Raw genomic sequence first — 13,344 nt, 5'->3', positions numbered from 1 at the left:
CTTTCAGTGTTATTCTTCTCTTGTGAATTGGTGTTAGTGGTGTTAGTGTCTGTGTGTGTTAATCCAACATTTAAAAAAGTTGAGCAAAATTGTTTAAAAGTTTCCATTCAATTGAATGCAGTATTTTGTTTCCTAGTGCATGTAAACGTACTGTGTAAACAACCTATGGAATTAATTCTTTAGCAACCTTTAAGGTAAACTATGTTTATGATGTCATAAAAAAATAAATCCATAAATTAATAAACCAGTACATTGGTAATCAGGGTCATATATCAGAGTCATGATAAACTACAGTAAAACATTTCTCTCTGTTTTATTTGCTCTTGCAATTCTTCCTCTTTTTCAGTTGTTAAATGCAGACCAAGTCCCATTTCAAAACCAATTAAGAAGATAAAGAAAAACTAAAAACTTTCATTGTATATGTGTACTGCTTTATGGGGAAGAGGTGGGAATAAAGGAAAGGGTTTTCGGTGGGGTGGAGGGCAAGACCAGGCAAAGAACGAAAATGGGCAGTCCATTAAAAGTATGAAGAAAAAAAATGCCTGTTCGTAAATGACATTGGCAGTCCTCATGGTTAGTGCCATGATACAATAAAGTGGTCTTACAGTTCTTCTCTCACTGAAAACCTTGAGAGCATCTGTGACATGGCTGCAATAACAAACGGGGGGAGTTAAACAAAGTAAGTCATGCGCACCAAGCCAGCACTCAACCTCATGTCTGTGTTCAGAATTAAGTTAGGATTTTCTTGCATGAGATACATAAACAGCGCAAACCATCTGTAATGATAAATATTCTCAATATTTGCAGAGTCTGAGCACCTGTACCAATAAAATTATGGTTAAAGTAGTAGGTGGCATAATCAAGGCCTGTTACCACCAAGTGCAAAATGACACGTTATGCTGGTTACCGGAATGACAAATACACTAAGGACAAGTGGGGCCAGAGCCACCAGATCCAATAGATGGAGCTGCAGTGGAAAAAAGAATGTGTGGCAATTTTCTACTTTGTAATACACATCACCGGCACCTGCAGGACACAATGATTTTTTTCAATCAAATGAGTCAGATTAACATGTTGGTGATCGTTTGTGCTTTGCAGAGGTCTACGTGCTATTGAGCACCATTATAGTTTTCTCTGTGAGATTTAAGAATAAATTTTTGTGACATAGGATTTGGGAAATAATGTGGCAACAACAGCTTATTTCATTTTACATGGAGTTTCAATTCGATTGCTTTTCGCCGGCATAGGGACGAAGCTGAGATCACCCTTCAGGCATTTCTCAATTAAATGAGAAGCATCTGTAGTGTTTCACAGTGACGCGCCCTTGCTGGTCTGTTTTTTAAAGTAATCGTCAAAGTGAATCCAAGTCATTAGTTGGCGAGGCAGTAGCAAATCCATAACGCCTTTAGCTTTTTAAAGGGAACGTCACAGTTCAAGTCCCACTGCGGAGAAAATAAATTGCAACTAGTTATTGCTCGTCTGCATACAGTCTACTGCTGATGTCCCCTAGAGCACGGCACCGAACCCCCCCAATCCCCTCCAACCATCACCCGGACCAATCCTGTTCTGGCTTGCATTGCATCTGAAGGGTGTGTATACTACTGTTTTTGCAACATACATCATGTGACATCGTACCAACCTGTAAATAAGAAACACAAACATCCTCAACAATAGCACCAACGTTTCAGATACCTTACCATATTGTACGACTGGGTTGGTTCCCCGCTCACAAAGGGCTGATAAATGGTACAATAATTTGGTACGTTATAACTTTTCATGAAAATCTGAACAGGTGGAATAGTTGCAAAATGTGGTTCAGTTGATTCACCACCCTTCACCAGAGTCAACTTTAAACTACAAAACAGATCAATTCATCAAGACGGAAATATGCCAGTCTAAATCTTACCTCTTTGCTGCCCTCCACATCTGAGGAATCGCTGCTTAAGTCCTCTGTGTTAAGGTTCTCAAAGTCTGACTCACCCACAGCAATAGGCACTGTGACTGTCAGGCTCGGATTGTGAATAAAGGACATGTAGTGACATTCGTCTATGGGGTACTTTTCGGTGCTATCCGCCTCAATCATGCCCCCAACGACCAGGCCTCCTCCAGGACGCCCGTTGCCCTCAGCTGTCATGTATATCCCGCCAGGGTCTTTGGTCATTTCCACTGTTGTGTGATTGGTGATGCAGTTGCCTTTGCCATTGCTATGTAGTTCTTCTAGGGGTTTGCTCTCTTCAGGCAGGTTGGAGCCCTTCCCGCCACCACCAAAGAACAGGCTCTGGAGGAAGTGTCGAACAGTAGATTTTAAAAAGGCAATGCCGCGCTGGATCCGGCCCACAGCAATTTGCAAGTTATTCATCTCGCTGTCGTCATCAGTTGCAGCCAAGTTGTCAGCGCTGAATGAGCTCAGAAGCAGAGCCAAGAACAGGTTCAGAACCTAAAAAGAATGTGAAAAAATAAGACATAAATGACTGTAAACAAGTGGGCTAGATTAGATTTCAATTATATACTGTAAACTATGTACAAACTAATGTAACTATATCATATGAACGAAAGGTCCTTAATTGGCAGATTCTGGTCCAGCGCAGGACCCAAACCTTAACAGATTACTTTAATAAACGCATAGTGTAAACACTCCAACTGTTAGGGGATTTACCGGTCTTTTTAAACCTCCATTATAATCTTGCATGTATGTACATATGAAATACTGAATAATGAATAATGAACGTGAATACTTTTGACACCTCTGAGAAAGAATGTAACAACTTGAATTGCTCATACTCATTTTCTTCATTTCTTTTTACTCTGTTTAGATCATTTTTCACTTTTCAGGTACTTCATGAGGCCTTGTTTAAAAGCACTGTTCACAGTATGCTAACGACTTTGGACACATTTCTTAAACTTATTAAATGAGCCCCAGTGTTGTGTCACAAGCTGACAACATTATAAGTGGCTTGCTTACGGACACATTGTCAGAGATAGGCAGATAACAAAAGATCTAATTGGTTATGTAATTTCACATTTTATGGGTAGGAAGGCACTCCAAACACATGTGAGCTGCTTCATAAAATCAAATGAGAAATCATATAGAAGCCTTCAATGTCATAATCAATAATTAATATTGTAGAAATACAGTGGTGCCTTGCCATACGAGTGACCCGTTTTTTTGAGATAGTAGCCGTCGTTCGGACGATTTTTGTTGCTTTGACTTACGGGCGGAAATTTGAGATACGAGCACTTTATGGTGGCAGCAAACTTAACTCACTTCACAGTAAACTGCAGTTTGGCAGATAAGCTGTAAGCTTTAAACTGTTTAATGCTTCTCCAAGTTGAAGTTTATTGTCAAACTAAACAAAACAAAAAAAGTGCTTTATGTGTATGTATACAAAACAAACAACTTTGCCTTTGGCAAAGCTTAGTAATCTTAGCTAGCTTAATGCTAAGACATGGAAAACACCATACACAAAATAAGGAATAGCATCGATAGTTGCAGTGTTTTAACCATTCAAACAATGAATATTTGAACACAAACAGTGGAGCAACACATACAGACAGACAATATTACAATTCTCACAGGCATACTGTATAGCCTTTATTCTGCGGAAAAAGACTCGTATTACTGCAGCTTATTGAATCATTCAGAGTAGTGATGACTCTTCTACATTCGTCTGATGAATATATAATACTGCTTCCCGCTACACCCCATTGGCCAGGTTGGGCACAACAGAAGGACCAGCATAATGAATTGAATTGAAACTGTTTTATTAAACTTTATTAAGTTATTAATCTTTTTTTTTTTTTTTTTAATGAAGTTAACTATTATAGTGTTATTTCCTTCCTGAAAAATAAATTACATTTTTTTTTTTGAGGAAGCTGGAACTGATTATTGGCACTTTCATTCATTTCAAAGGGAAAAGATGATTTGAAATATGAGTGTTTTGAGTTATGAGTGTTTACGAAATGAATTAAACTAGTAGTTCAAGGCATCATGTACTACTGTACTAATGAAATGGAGAAAATTTTATTTTATTTCACAGTTGGCGACGACAACATATTTCTGAAAGAATAATAATGCATGGTATTGCATTTGATGTTCTGAAACTCGTTCTGAAACTCGTCTTGAAGAAATTTTCTGGAACTGGACAACTCGAAATATTAATTGAGGTCCCCTGATATCAACTAAAGAATATGTACATCTTAAAAAATATTATATCCTGGGAAAGGTCGATATATTTTTCCACAAGAAAGTGAGCAGACATGGCACCCAAACTGCCACTAAAGCAACATGGGTGTCCATAACACTAGGAGCGCCACACGTTGAGCACCGCTACGCAGCGTTACAATGATATACAATGAACCGCCATCTATTTCAAAATTTTATCCATTCAACCTAACCTCTGGTGCATTTCTTCAGTTGAAAAATCAGTTGAAACCCTATCTTTACATACACTATATAAGAATACACTTTTTTTCAAACTCACTGTCTGATAAGATGTGATATGATGATGATGAGGAAAGAACATTATGTGGAAGTACAAAAGTAACATGGCGACACGGTGAGCGACTGGTTAGCCCATCTGCCTCAGAGTTTTGAGGACCGGGGTTCAAATCCCGGCCTCGGCTGTGTGGAATTTGCATGTTCTCCCCGTGTCAGCATGGGTTTTCTCCGGGTACTCCGGATTCCTCCCAGATCCCCAAAACATGCGTGGTAGGTTAATTGAAGACTCTAAATTGCCCGTAGGTGTGAATGTGAGTGTGAATGGTTATTTGTCTATATGTGCCTTGCGATTGGCTGGCGACCAGTTCAGGGTGTACCCCGCCTCTCGCCCGAAGATAGCTGTGACAGGCTCCAGCACGCCCGCAACCCTAGTGAGGATAAGCGGTAAAGAAAATGGATGGATGTACAAAAGCAACACCTCAAGACATCAGCCAGGCAGTTAAAGCTTGGGTGCAAATTGGCCCTCCAAATGCACAGTGAACTGAAGCATACTGCCAAACTGGTTACAAGTGTCTTAAGGATAACAAATTGAATGTGGAGTGGCCATTGCAAAGCCCTGATCTCAATCCTATTGAAAATTTATGGGCAAAGCTGAAAAGGCATGTGTGAGCAAGGCAGCCTATAAACTTGGCTCAGTTACACCAATTCTGTCAGGAGGAATGGACCAAAATTCCTGCAAACTTTTGTGAGAAGCTTGTGGAAGGATGTCCAAAACGTCAAATATCAATGAAATCTATGTAAACTTCTGACTTTGAAGAAAGTAATGAAAAGTTGCCTAAAAACAAACAAACAAAAAACTCATTATTCTGGCATTTAGCCAAAAGCAACAATTTTGTTAATCCTAATTGACCTAGAACAGGAAAAGTTTAGTCTCAGTTCATGTCAGACAGTCTTTTTATATAGCGGATATAAACTTCTGGTTTCAACTGTAGTTACGGTATTTACGTGTCAAACGTAATGTTAGACATTTCCCCATATTAATAGTTGTGTTTTTTACTCACGTTGCTTTATTTTCACTGAACCGTGAGTGTAGGTTGTGCTTTGTGGAGTGACTGCTTGCGCTCTTTTAATATCAAGATGAGCGTGTGTTAATCGAGCACAATCAGTCAACAATGTAGAATGTGATCTACTACACTATTTTGGCGTCCGACGTGATGAGCACTTCTGGCTAGATGAAAGAACGGCTGTGATTGGGCGGTGATTTCCATGTGGTCATGGTGCTTGTCGCATGTCCGTTTACAAAATAAAAAAAAAAAAAAAAAAAGGGAGGGGACTAAAACTGCCTGCTGAAAAAGTGTCCATGTCCCCTCTGTAAATTATGCCAATTGGTACAAGGAAAAATCAGCTGTGAAAGGGCGATTTTGTGAGAGTGTATTATACTCGAGAGATTATGGTAATTGTTTGTCTGGTATTAGTTTAAGCAGGCTAACATTGTTTGTTCTTGTGATTTAGATGGAAATCCAACGACATTTTATGACCAATTTATGCAAAATTTTACATTAAGAAATTCCAAAGGGTTTATGGGTGAAACTATTATCAAGGAATTATAAACATTTTGGTGGCGCGTCAATTACTATTCAGGGTTTACTGTAGTCACCTGTGCAAAAGGAGCCCTTACCCATAAAAGTACACTTTCAGAAATTTTGTTGATTTTTCAAATAATGGTTTTTGATTTTCCTGAGCTATAAGCAGTAATTATGGAAATATATTAGAAAATACCTTTCCATATACAACTGACTAAAACTTAAAACCTGACCAAAAATAGAGGCCTTCACATGAATTTCATTTCAGATAAACCTCTTTATACATGGCCATACATGGCTACTTAATATATTTTAAAAAAGGCAATGCATACCACCAAGTTTCCGATGACCATAACCATCATGAAGACAATCAGACACATAGTCGGTCCTGCTACCTCCATACAGTCCCACATAGTCTCTATCCACTCTCCACACAGCACTCGGAACACGATGAGGAAGGAGTGGAAGAAATCATGCATGTGCCAGCGTGGTAGCTGACAATCATCATTTATGTTACAGACAAACTCCTTGTAGCTCTTGCCGAAAAGCTGCATGCCCACCACGGCAAAGATGAAGACAATGATAGCGAGCACCAGGGTCAAGTTACCCAGAGCCCCCACTGAGTTACCAATGATCTTGATCAGCATGTTCAGAGTTGGCCAGGATTTAGCCAGTTTGAATACCCTCAGCTGTTGTAAAAACAATAGCAAAAAACAGGGATTATACTATGGATAGTGTAGACTGGATGGTAGCTTTTATTTATTTTATTTTTTCATTTTTAATTTTTTTAAGTAAAACGTGACTTCGTCCCTTACCAGTCGGAAGGACCTGAGCACAGACAGGCCCTCTACATTGGCCAATCCCAGCTCCATCAGACTCAGACTCACAATAATGCCGTCAAAAATGTTCCAGCCCTCCTGGAAATAATAGTAAGGGTCGAGGGCGATGACCTTGAGGCACATCTCTGCTGTGAAAATGCCAGTAAATACCTATGAAAAAAGGGGAATATTTGTTATATACTGTACATGAATGAACATCACAAGGGCATTAATGGTTGCTCAAATGTTACAAGGTACCTGGTTTCCAACAGAAAGGACATCGTTAAATTCTTTCGTCATCGGGTAATGCTCCATAGCCATAAAAAGGGTGTTGAGGACGATGCAAATTGTGATAGTCAGATCCACAAATGGGTCCATGACCACCATGTTAACAAACTCCTTAATTTTAAGCCAGGTAGGGCAACAATCCCAGATCAAACAAGTGTTGGCAAATCGATACCAGCAGGGGGGGAATTTCTGCCTCGACTCTTCAAGCTCTGGAGGGGAGACATTGAAATGGAGTAAAAATCACAGTAGTGCAGAGAAAAAAATAAAAATAAATAAATAAAGCTGTTGTCATTATTTTTATTTTTTTTAAATATATTTGATGATTCTATAGCTGGGCGGCACGGTGAGAGACTGGTTAGAGCGTCTGCCTCACAGTTCAATCCCCGGCCCCGCCTGTGTGGAGTTTGCATGTTCTCCCCGTGCCGCGTGGGTGCTCCCACAGCCCAAAAACATGCATGGTAGGTTAATTGAAGACTCTAAATTTCCCGTTGGTGTGAATGTGAGTGCAAATAGGTGTTTGTCTATATGTGCCCTGGGATTGGCTGCCGACCAGTTCTGGGTGTACTCCGCCTCTTGCCCGAAGATAGCTGGGATAGGCTCCAGTACGCCCGGGACCCTAGTGAGGTTAAGCAGTACGGAAAATGGATGAATGGATATTCTACAGCTCATTATTTCAATTACTGCCATGGACGATTAAAGCTGTGAACTGGAATCCAACCATTAACTGCCACCAGACGTACATGTACGTCAAGTACGCTTTTCATCGGGTAGGCGTGGAAGAGCTTGCCCAGCTTGTCGGTGAATTTGAAGTTTGTAAACCAATATAGATGGTGGTGTTGCATTTGGATTTGAGATCAGCACAGATTTTGAGTAGAAGATAAAGATTAGGGGGTGAATCTCGACTTGTCATGCCAATTAGTGGGTGAGGAATGCCAACACGGACACATTTAGGCACCTTACACATGAACAGAGTATGTATACTGTATGTACAGTATGCTATAAACAGTGTTTGTGTCATGTAAGTAGTAGAAAGTGTGGTGTTAGCGTGTGTCACGATCATGAGAATAGATGACGTAGTTCATAGACTGAATGATGGATGGCATGTAAAAAAGCCACTGATGTTCAACTCGAGCCATGTGCTAAGTCAGCATTGCTCAAAATGGCATTTCATAATTGAAAAAATATCAAGTTCTCATTTAATGATTAAGCAATTTATATTCAAATCACACTCCTTGTTTTTTTTCCTTAACCCAACCCCCCATGTATGCTCATATTATGTTAAATGTCAGAGCACAAAGACAAAAAAAATTCTTGATACAACCAGAACCCATTTACAAACCTTAACAGCCATTTTGAGGTGATTATATGGCAGTTATACAGCAGTTTAATCGATAAATATAACTCCGAATGTGACGTTTGCGTTTTGAATCCAGCATCTCCCCATCTTCGACTATCGGCTATTTTCGGCTGTGACGAAACAAATGGCACACCCTGTGTCCATTTGGCATTAGCACGCACACACACACACACGCACACACACACACACACACACAGACACACACGCACACGTGTCGTTCGGTTTATTGCTGCATATTTGTCTCCTTCACAATGTTCTACAGTGTGGCACCTGGTTGTACTAATGGTATGGACAGTGAGAAGAGCTTCCTTTAGCTTTCCAAGCAATAAAATAGCAATACAAAACCAGCGAATCCTTGAGAGTCAATCGGCAGGGGGCGGGGAGGAAGCTGCGCATCTCATGGCTGCCTAGCAAATAAATAAAACTTTCAAACGAGTGTGTTTTCATACACAGAATGTATTGGCTACACGGGCATAGTTGGAGCCAGGCTGTGGTGACAAAGATTTTTCCTTCGACAATCGCATTTTCAACCAGACACCGGCTGCCATGGCAATGGGAAATGTGGCGCATACAGGACACAGGTAAGGACTTCTTTGCATGTATTACGACTACACTTTTAGTGGTGATAATGCACTGAGCATTGGAAATTCCATTTGCAGTTACAGTTTAAACCAAATCGACGTGATGTTAACCTTTCATGAGTGGCGGACTGCTCGTTAATCTATGGCTTTTTTTTTATTTATTTTTTTACTCCCGACAGCCTCCTGGAACAAGTATACATACATTGGAACCTCGATATAATGGACATCGGATAAAACAGACAAACTAAACAATGTTCCCAAATATAGATTTTGTCACTTAAAATGCTGTTGACAAAGTCTCTTAGTTCCAGAATTGGCCGCTGTTGTTTACGAGCACTGTGGCGCAATGCAGGCAGAGAATGGGACTGACATAATTCCAGGTCACAGATATACAATATGACTAGATCCAATTCCAAAAGACGTGACTCCCGTGCCTACGTGGCGACCATGCTGCATGTGGGGCATTGACGTGGCCACCATAGTGATGATGGTTATATCTATTGTCTATTGTGCATAGAGTGCTGCCCAGAGAGAGTGTGGCATGGCTGTGGTGTTAACTCGGCAATAAAAAAGTCTCTGGAGTCTCGACCATCTTATTTTTGTCCAGTAACAGTTTTTTTTGTCAAGCCGTTGGCCTGTGGCAACAGATTTGGAACTAGGAAGCAAGCTAATTGCTTGCAGCTCATGAAAGCGACACTCCTATGATGAGTACTGTACGTCAATAATGTCACCATGAGCAAGCACATGGACGTGGTAAGTTTGGATAAAATGTGAAACTTTCAAACATTTTTAAGCTTTTTTTATATTTATTTACAATAACTTTGTACCGCACTGGGAGTTTTCGGCAACAATTTTGTACTGTGTAGTAATGTGGTTGCCTCAAAAAAAAAGTGCTTCAATGTAACAGAAAATTGGCAATATCGGACAACGTCCTGCCCCTATTAGTCCGTTATATCGAGGTTCCACTGTACATACATATAAATTTATAGACAAACCCTAATTCCAATGAAGTTGAGACATTGGGTAAAACGTAAATAAAAACAGAATACATTGATTTGCAAATCCTTTTAAACCTATATTCAATTGAATACACTTGAAAGACAAGATATTTAAAGGTCCTGTATTTATATAACAAATCACAGAAAAGGGAGCGGTCTTAGCCAAATATGGACAAAGCGGATACAAAACTGGGTCAAATAGAAATGGCTGTCAGAGGGGCCTTTTCTGTACACTCGTATGACAAAAGCAAGGTGTTTTTTTTGTTTGTTTGTCTGTTTCTTTTACATGAAATTGACAATTTTACACTACGTCCACACACACCTGCGGACAATTTAGAATCTTCAAATCAACCTACTATGCATGTTTTTTAGCTGTGGGAGGAAACTGGAGCACCCGGAGAAAACGCACGCAGGCACGGAGAGAACATGCGATCTCCACACAGGCGAGGCCGGATTTGAACCCGGGTCCTCAGAACTGTGAGGTGGATGTGCTAGACATGCTTCTTTGGTTAATTGAAGACTCTAAATTATCCGTAGGTGTGAATGTGAGTGCGAATGGTTATTTGTTTCGATGTGCCCTGCAATTGGCTGGCGACCACTTTAGGGTGTACTGCGCCTCTCAACCAAAGATAGCTGGGATAGGCTCCAGCACATCCGCGACCCTAATGAGGATAAACGGTTTGGAAAATGGATGAATGTTTTAATTCATTATTAGTTTGTTTAAATTTAACAGATTTAGATTTAGATTCCAGCCCTATGGGAAACACTGAGTCATTGTTCTGTTTCTTCTTCTGCTTTTTGGTCAGAGACTGGTGAGTCTAGTAAAACAAACCCATTTTCTACTGGTGATTACTAAAGAATGGAAAAAGAAAGATGGTGAGAGAAGATAGCTCTTTTGGTAAGTTTGATGCTTATATGGTAGTGTTAATATTCTGTGTATCTCGGAAGATGAGTCAAAATGCTCTAAAATGGCTGGCAATATGGGGAACTCTGCTTTGAAAATAGCAGTTAGTTAGTTAATAGTTAAATGACCCTTGACAATTATTTAACATTGTATGTGATGAGAAGTGTGAGCGAAGTTTGGGACTTGGCCCTCACATAATTTGAAACCTGTGAAAGGTAAGGCTTCTGACCTTCCATGGTGTTGGTGAGGATGCTGGCCACACTCATGGCTCTTTGCCTGCCTCCTGGTTCACCTAAATAATCAACTGAGCGTTGTTTTCTCACCTCGGTGTCTGTCGTGGCACCCTAGGGAAAAATATCCAAGATATTGATGTATTATGATCATGGAGACACAACAGAACAGATTTAGAGTCCATCAAGACCGTTGCCAATCTTTTTTTTTTTGTGTCCTGTTCGGCTGTTAGGTAAAGCAGAATGGAGGATCTGTTTCCATTTTATGCCGGAACAGTTTTACTATGTCACAGTGGGGGTTTTAAGTGGCCAATTATAATACTAAGAACCCATTCTTAGTATTATAATTGATATTTATTGAGAATCAGTCGAACAGAACAAAGTTTCTAGAGGGGAGTGAGAGATGAAGACAAAAGACAAAGCACTAATAGTAAACAAGATGAGAAAAGTAAATCATTACATATCTAGAACAATAAAACTTTAGATATGAGTGTTGTATGGGGCAGTAATGCTATACCCTGTGAGGGAAGGACAGGACAAGATAGGACAAGACAAGGACAGGAGAAAAAGCATGCAGGACAAGGGTCGTGAACCTGGCTGCACAACTGAAGTGTGGTGGGAGTGACTGTGTAAATGATAAAAGTCTATAAGAGGTGAATGTGAGTGAGGGGATACACAAGCAATTTGCATATTCATGAATTATTTGTCGCAATAAGTGAGTGGGCCCACACCCAGCGAAAAAGTCCCAGGGCTGTGTGCCTGTGAACACATGCAAGTGAATTGACACAGTTTCTCACGCACAATGACTGACAGAAGTGTCCCGTAATTGCTGTGCCTGCACCGCGGAGGCTGAGGACCCCATCCAATCAATTGAGAAGCGAGATCGGGCCCAGGAGTCCACCTGAGAGCAGCCCGCCGGTGGGACACGTCCCACACCGAGGGACCCAGGGCGGTCCGCCGACCCCACCGAGGCGCCCCGACAAGCGGCCACCCGAAGGAGGTGGCAGGGACCCAGTGATTAAGAGGCATGGCTCCTGCAGGTCGGGCCCATCAGGCAGGACAACGACAGACGAAGAGGGCTGCCCCACCCAACCACGCAGCACCAAGCCCAGGACCCTTCCCCCCCCTCCCACACACACACACACTCCAGCTAGAAGAGCAAGAGGCGACCGCAGCGGGACGCAAGGAACAGCGAGAAGAGGAAGAAGCAGGCCCGAGGAGTAACAGGGGGGCCCCACCGCCCCCACCAGTAGCCAAAGCGGGGGACCCAGGCAGGCGCCAGCTGGCACCTCCCCAGCACCCACAGAACATGGGCGAGTCACCATCACACCATGAATGCTCTCCGGGAGGTCAATCCAGCGGTGATACAATGATACTCCTCATTGTGGTGCAACCATTTGATAAGGTATTGTAATTGGTTAGCTCAATAATAGTGTTTAAAGTTGGGAGCATTTAGGCCTCCCTCCTGTTTATTTTTTCTGAAGAGTGGATAGACTAATTCTATTTTTCTTAATTTTAGAATAAAAATTTAGTACATCAGAATCTAATGTTTGAAACCATTTAAATGTGGTCTTAAATTAAATGATTGAAAATAAATAATGTATTTGAGGTAAGGTTTTCATTTTTATTGTGGCTATTCCTCCCAGTAGCGTTATATAGGAAAGTTATTCCAGCGTCTTAAATCAGCTGAGAGTTTTTCCAGAAGTGGTGTGTAATTTAGAGCTCTGTAAATTATGGCTAAATATTAATACTAAATACTTAATGTTTCCTATAGAAATGGGGTAATCTGGGATTTGATCTGCAGGAGTCCATGAGTTTACTATTATTGGGAGTATTCTTGATTTTATCCAGTTGATAATCTGATATTTGTGAAAATGTTTTAATGAGATTGAAGACTCCCTGAAGAGAAGACTTGGGTTCCTGTAAATTAAGAAGAATATCATCAGCATACAGACTGATTTTGTGTTCTGTCACTCGCGTGCAGATTCCTTTAATATTATCATTATGACGTATAGCGGCAGCAAGAGGTTCGATGAATATTGCAAATAGCATTGGTGAGAGTGGAAATCCTTGTCTGGTTCCTCTTTGCAAAGTAAAACTTAGTGAAGTAATCCTATTTGTGGTGACTGTCGCTTTCGACGAGTTGT

The 13,344-nt window shown here is 40.8% G+C and overlaps 1 protein-coding gene and 1 long non-coding RNA gene across 2 annotated transcripts in view; one reads left to right on the top strand and one right to left on the bottom strand.

Annotated features, from left to right (window-relative positions):
• LOC133483284 (uncharacterized) overlaps nucleotides 1-13,344 on the top strand; it is a 104,911-nt gene that overhangs the window by 33,353 nt on the left and 58,214 nt on the right. The window contains exon 2 of the long non-coding RNA XR_009790074.1: nucleotides 8,938-9,065. This is a non-coding gene — a long non-coding RNA (uncharacterized LOC133483284). The remainder of the gene's footprint in view (nucleotides 1-8,937; nucleotides 9,066-13,344) is intronic.
• LOC133483276 (sodium channel protein type 2 subunit alpha-like) overlaps nucleotides 1-13,344 on the bottom strand; it is a 69,181-nt gene that overhangs the window by 20,221 nt on the left and 35,616 nt on the right. The window contains exons 13-17 of the mRNA XM_061784264.1: nucleotides 11,197-11,311; nucleotides 7,098-7,336; nucleotides 6,837-7,010; nucleotides 6,354-6,710; nucleotides 1,907-2,437 (exon numbers count right to left, since the gene is read on the bottom strand). Of these exons, the coding sequence (XP_061640248.1) occupies nucleotides 1,907-2,437; nucleotides 6,354-6,710; nucleotides 6,837-7,010; nucleotides 7,098-7,336; nucleotides 11,197-11,311 (1,416 nt within the window). The remainder of the gene's footprint in view (nucleotides 1-1,906; nucleotides 2,438-6,353; nucleotides 6,711-6,836; nucleotides 7,011-7,097; nucleotides 7,337-11,196; nucleotides 11,312-13,344) is intronic.

Source organism: Phyllopteryx taeniolatus, chromosome 1, assembly GCF_024500385.1.
Source record: "Phyllopteryx taeniolatus isolate TA_2022b chromosome 1, UOR_Ptae_1.2, whole genome shotgun sequence".
NCBI classification, from domain to species: domain Eukaryota; kingdom Metazoa; phylum Chordata; class Actinopteri; order Syngnathiformes; family Syngnathidae; genus Phyllopteryx; species Phyllopteryx taeniolatus.
This window is presented reverse-complemented; position numbering and strand designations above follow the sequence as displayed.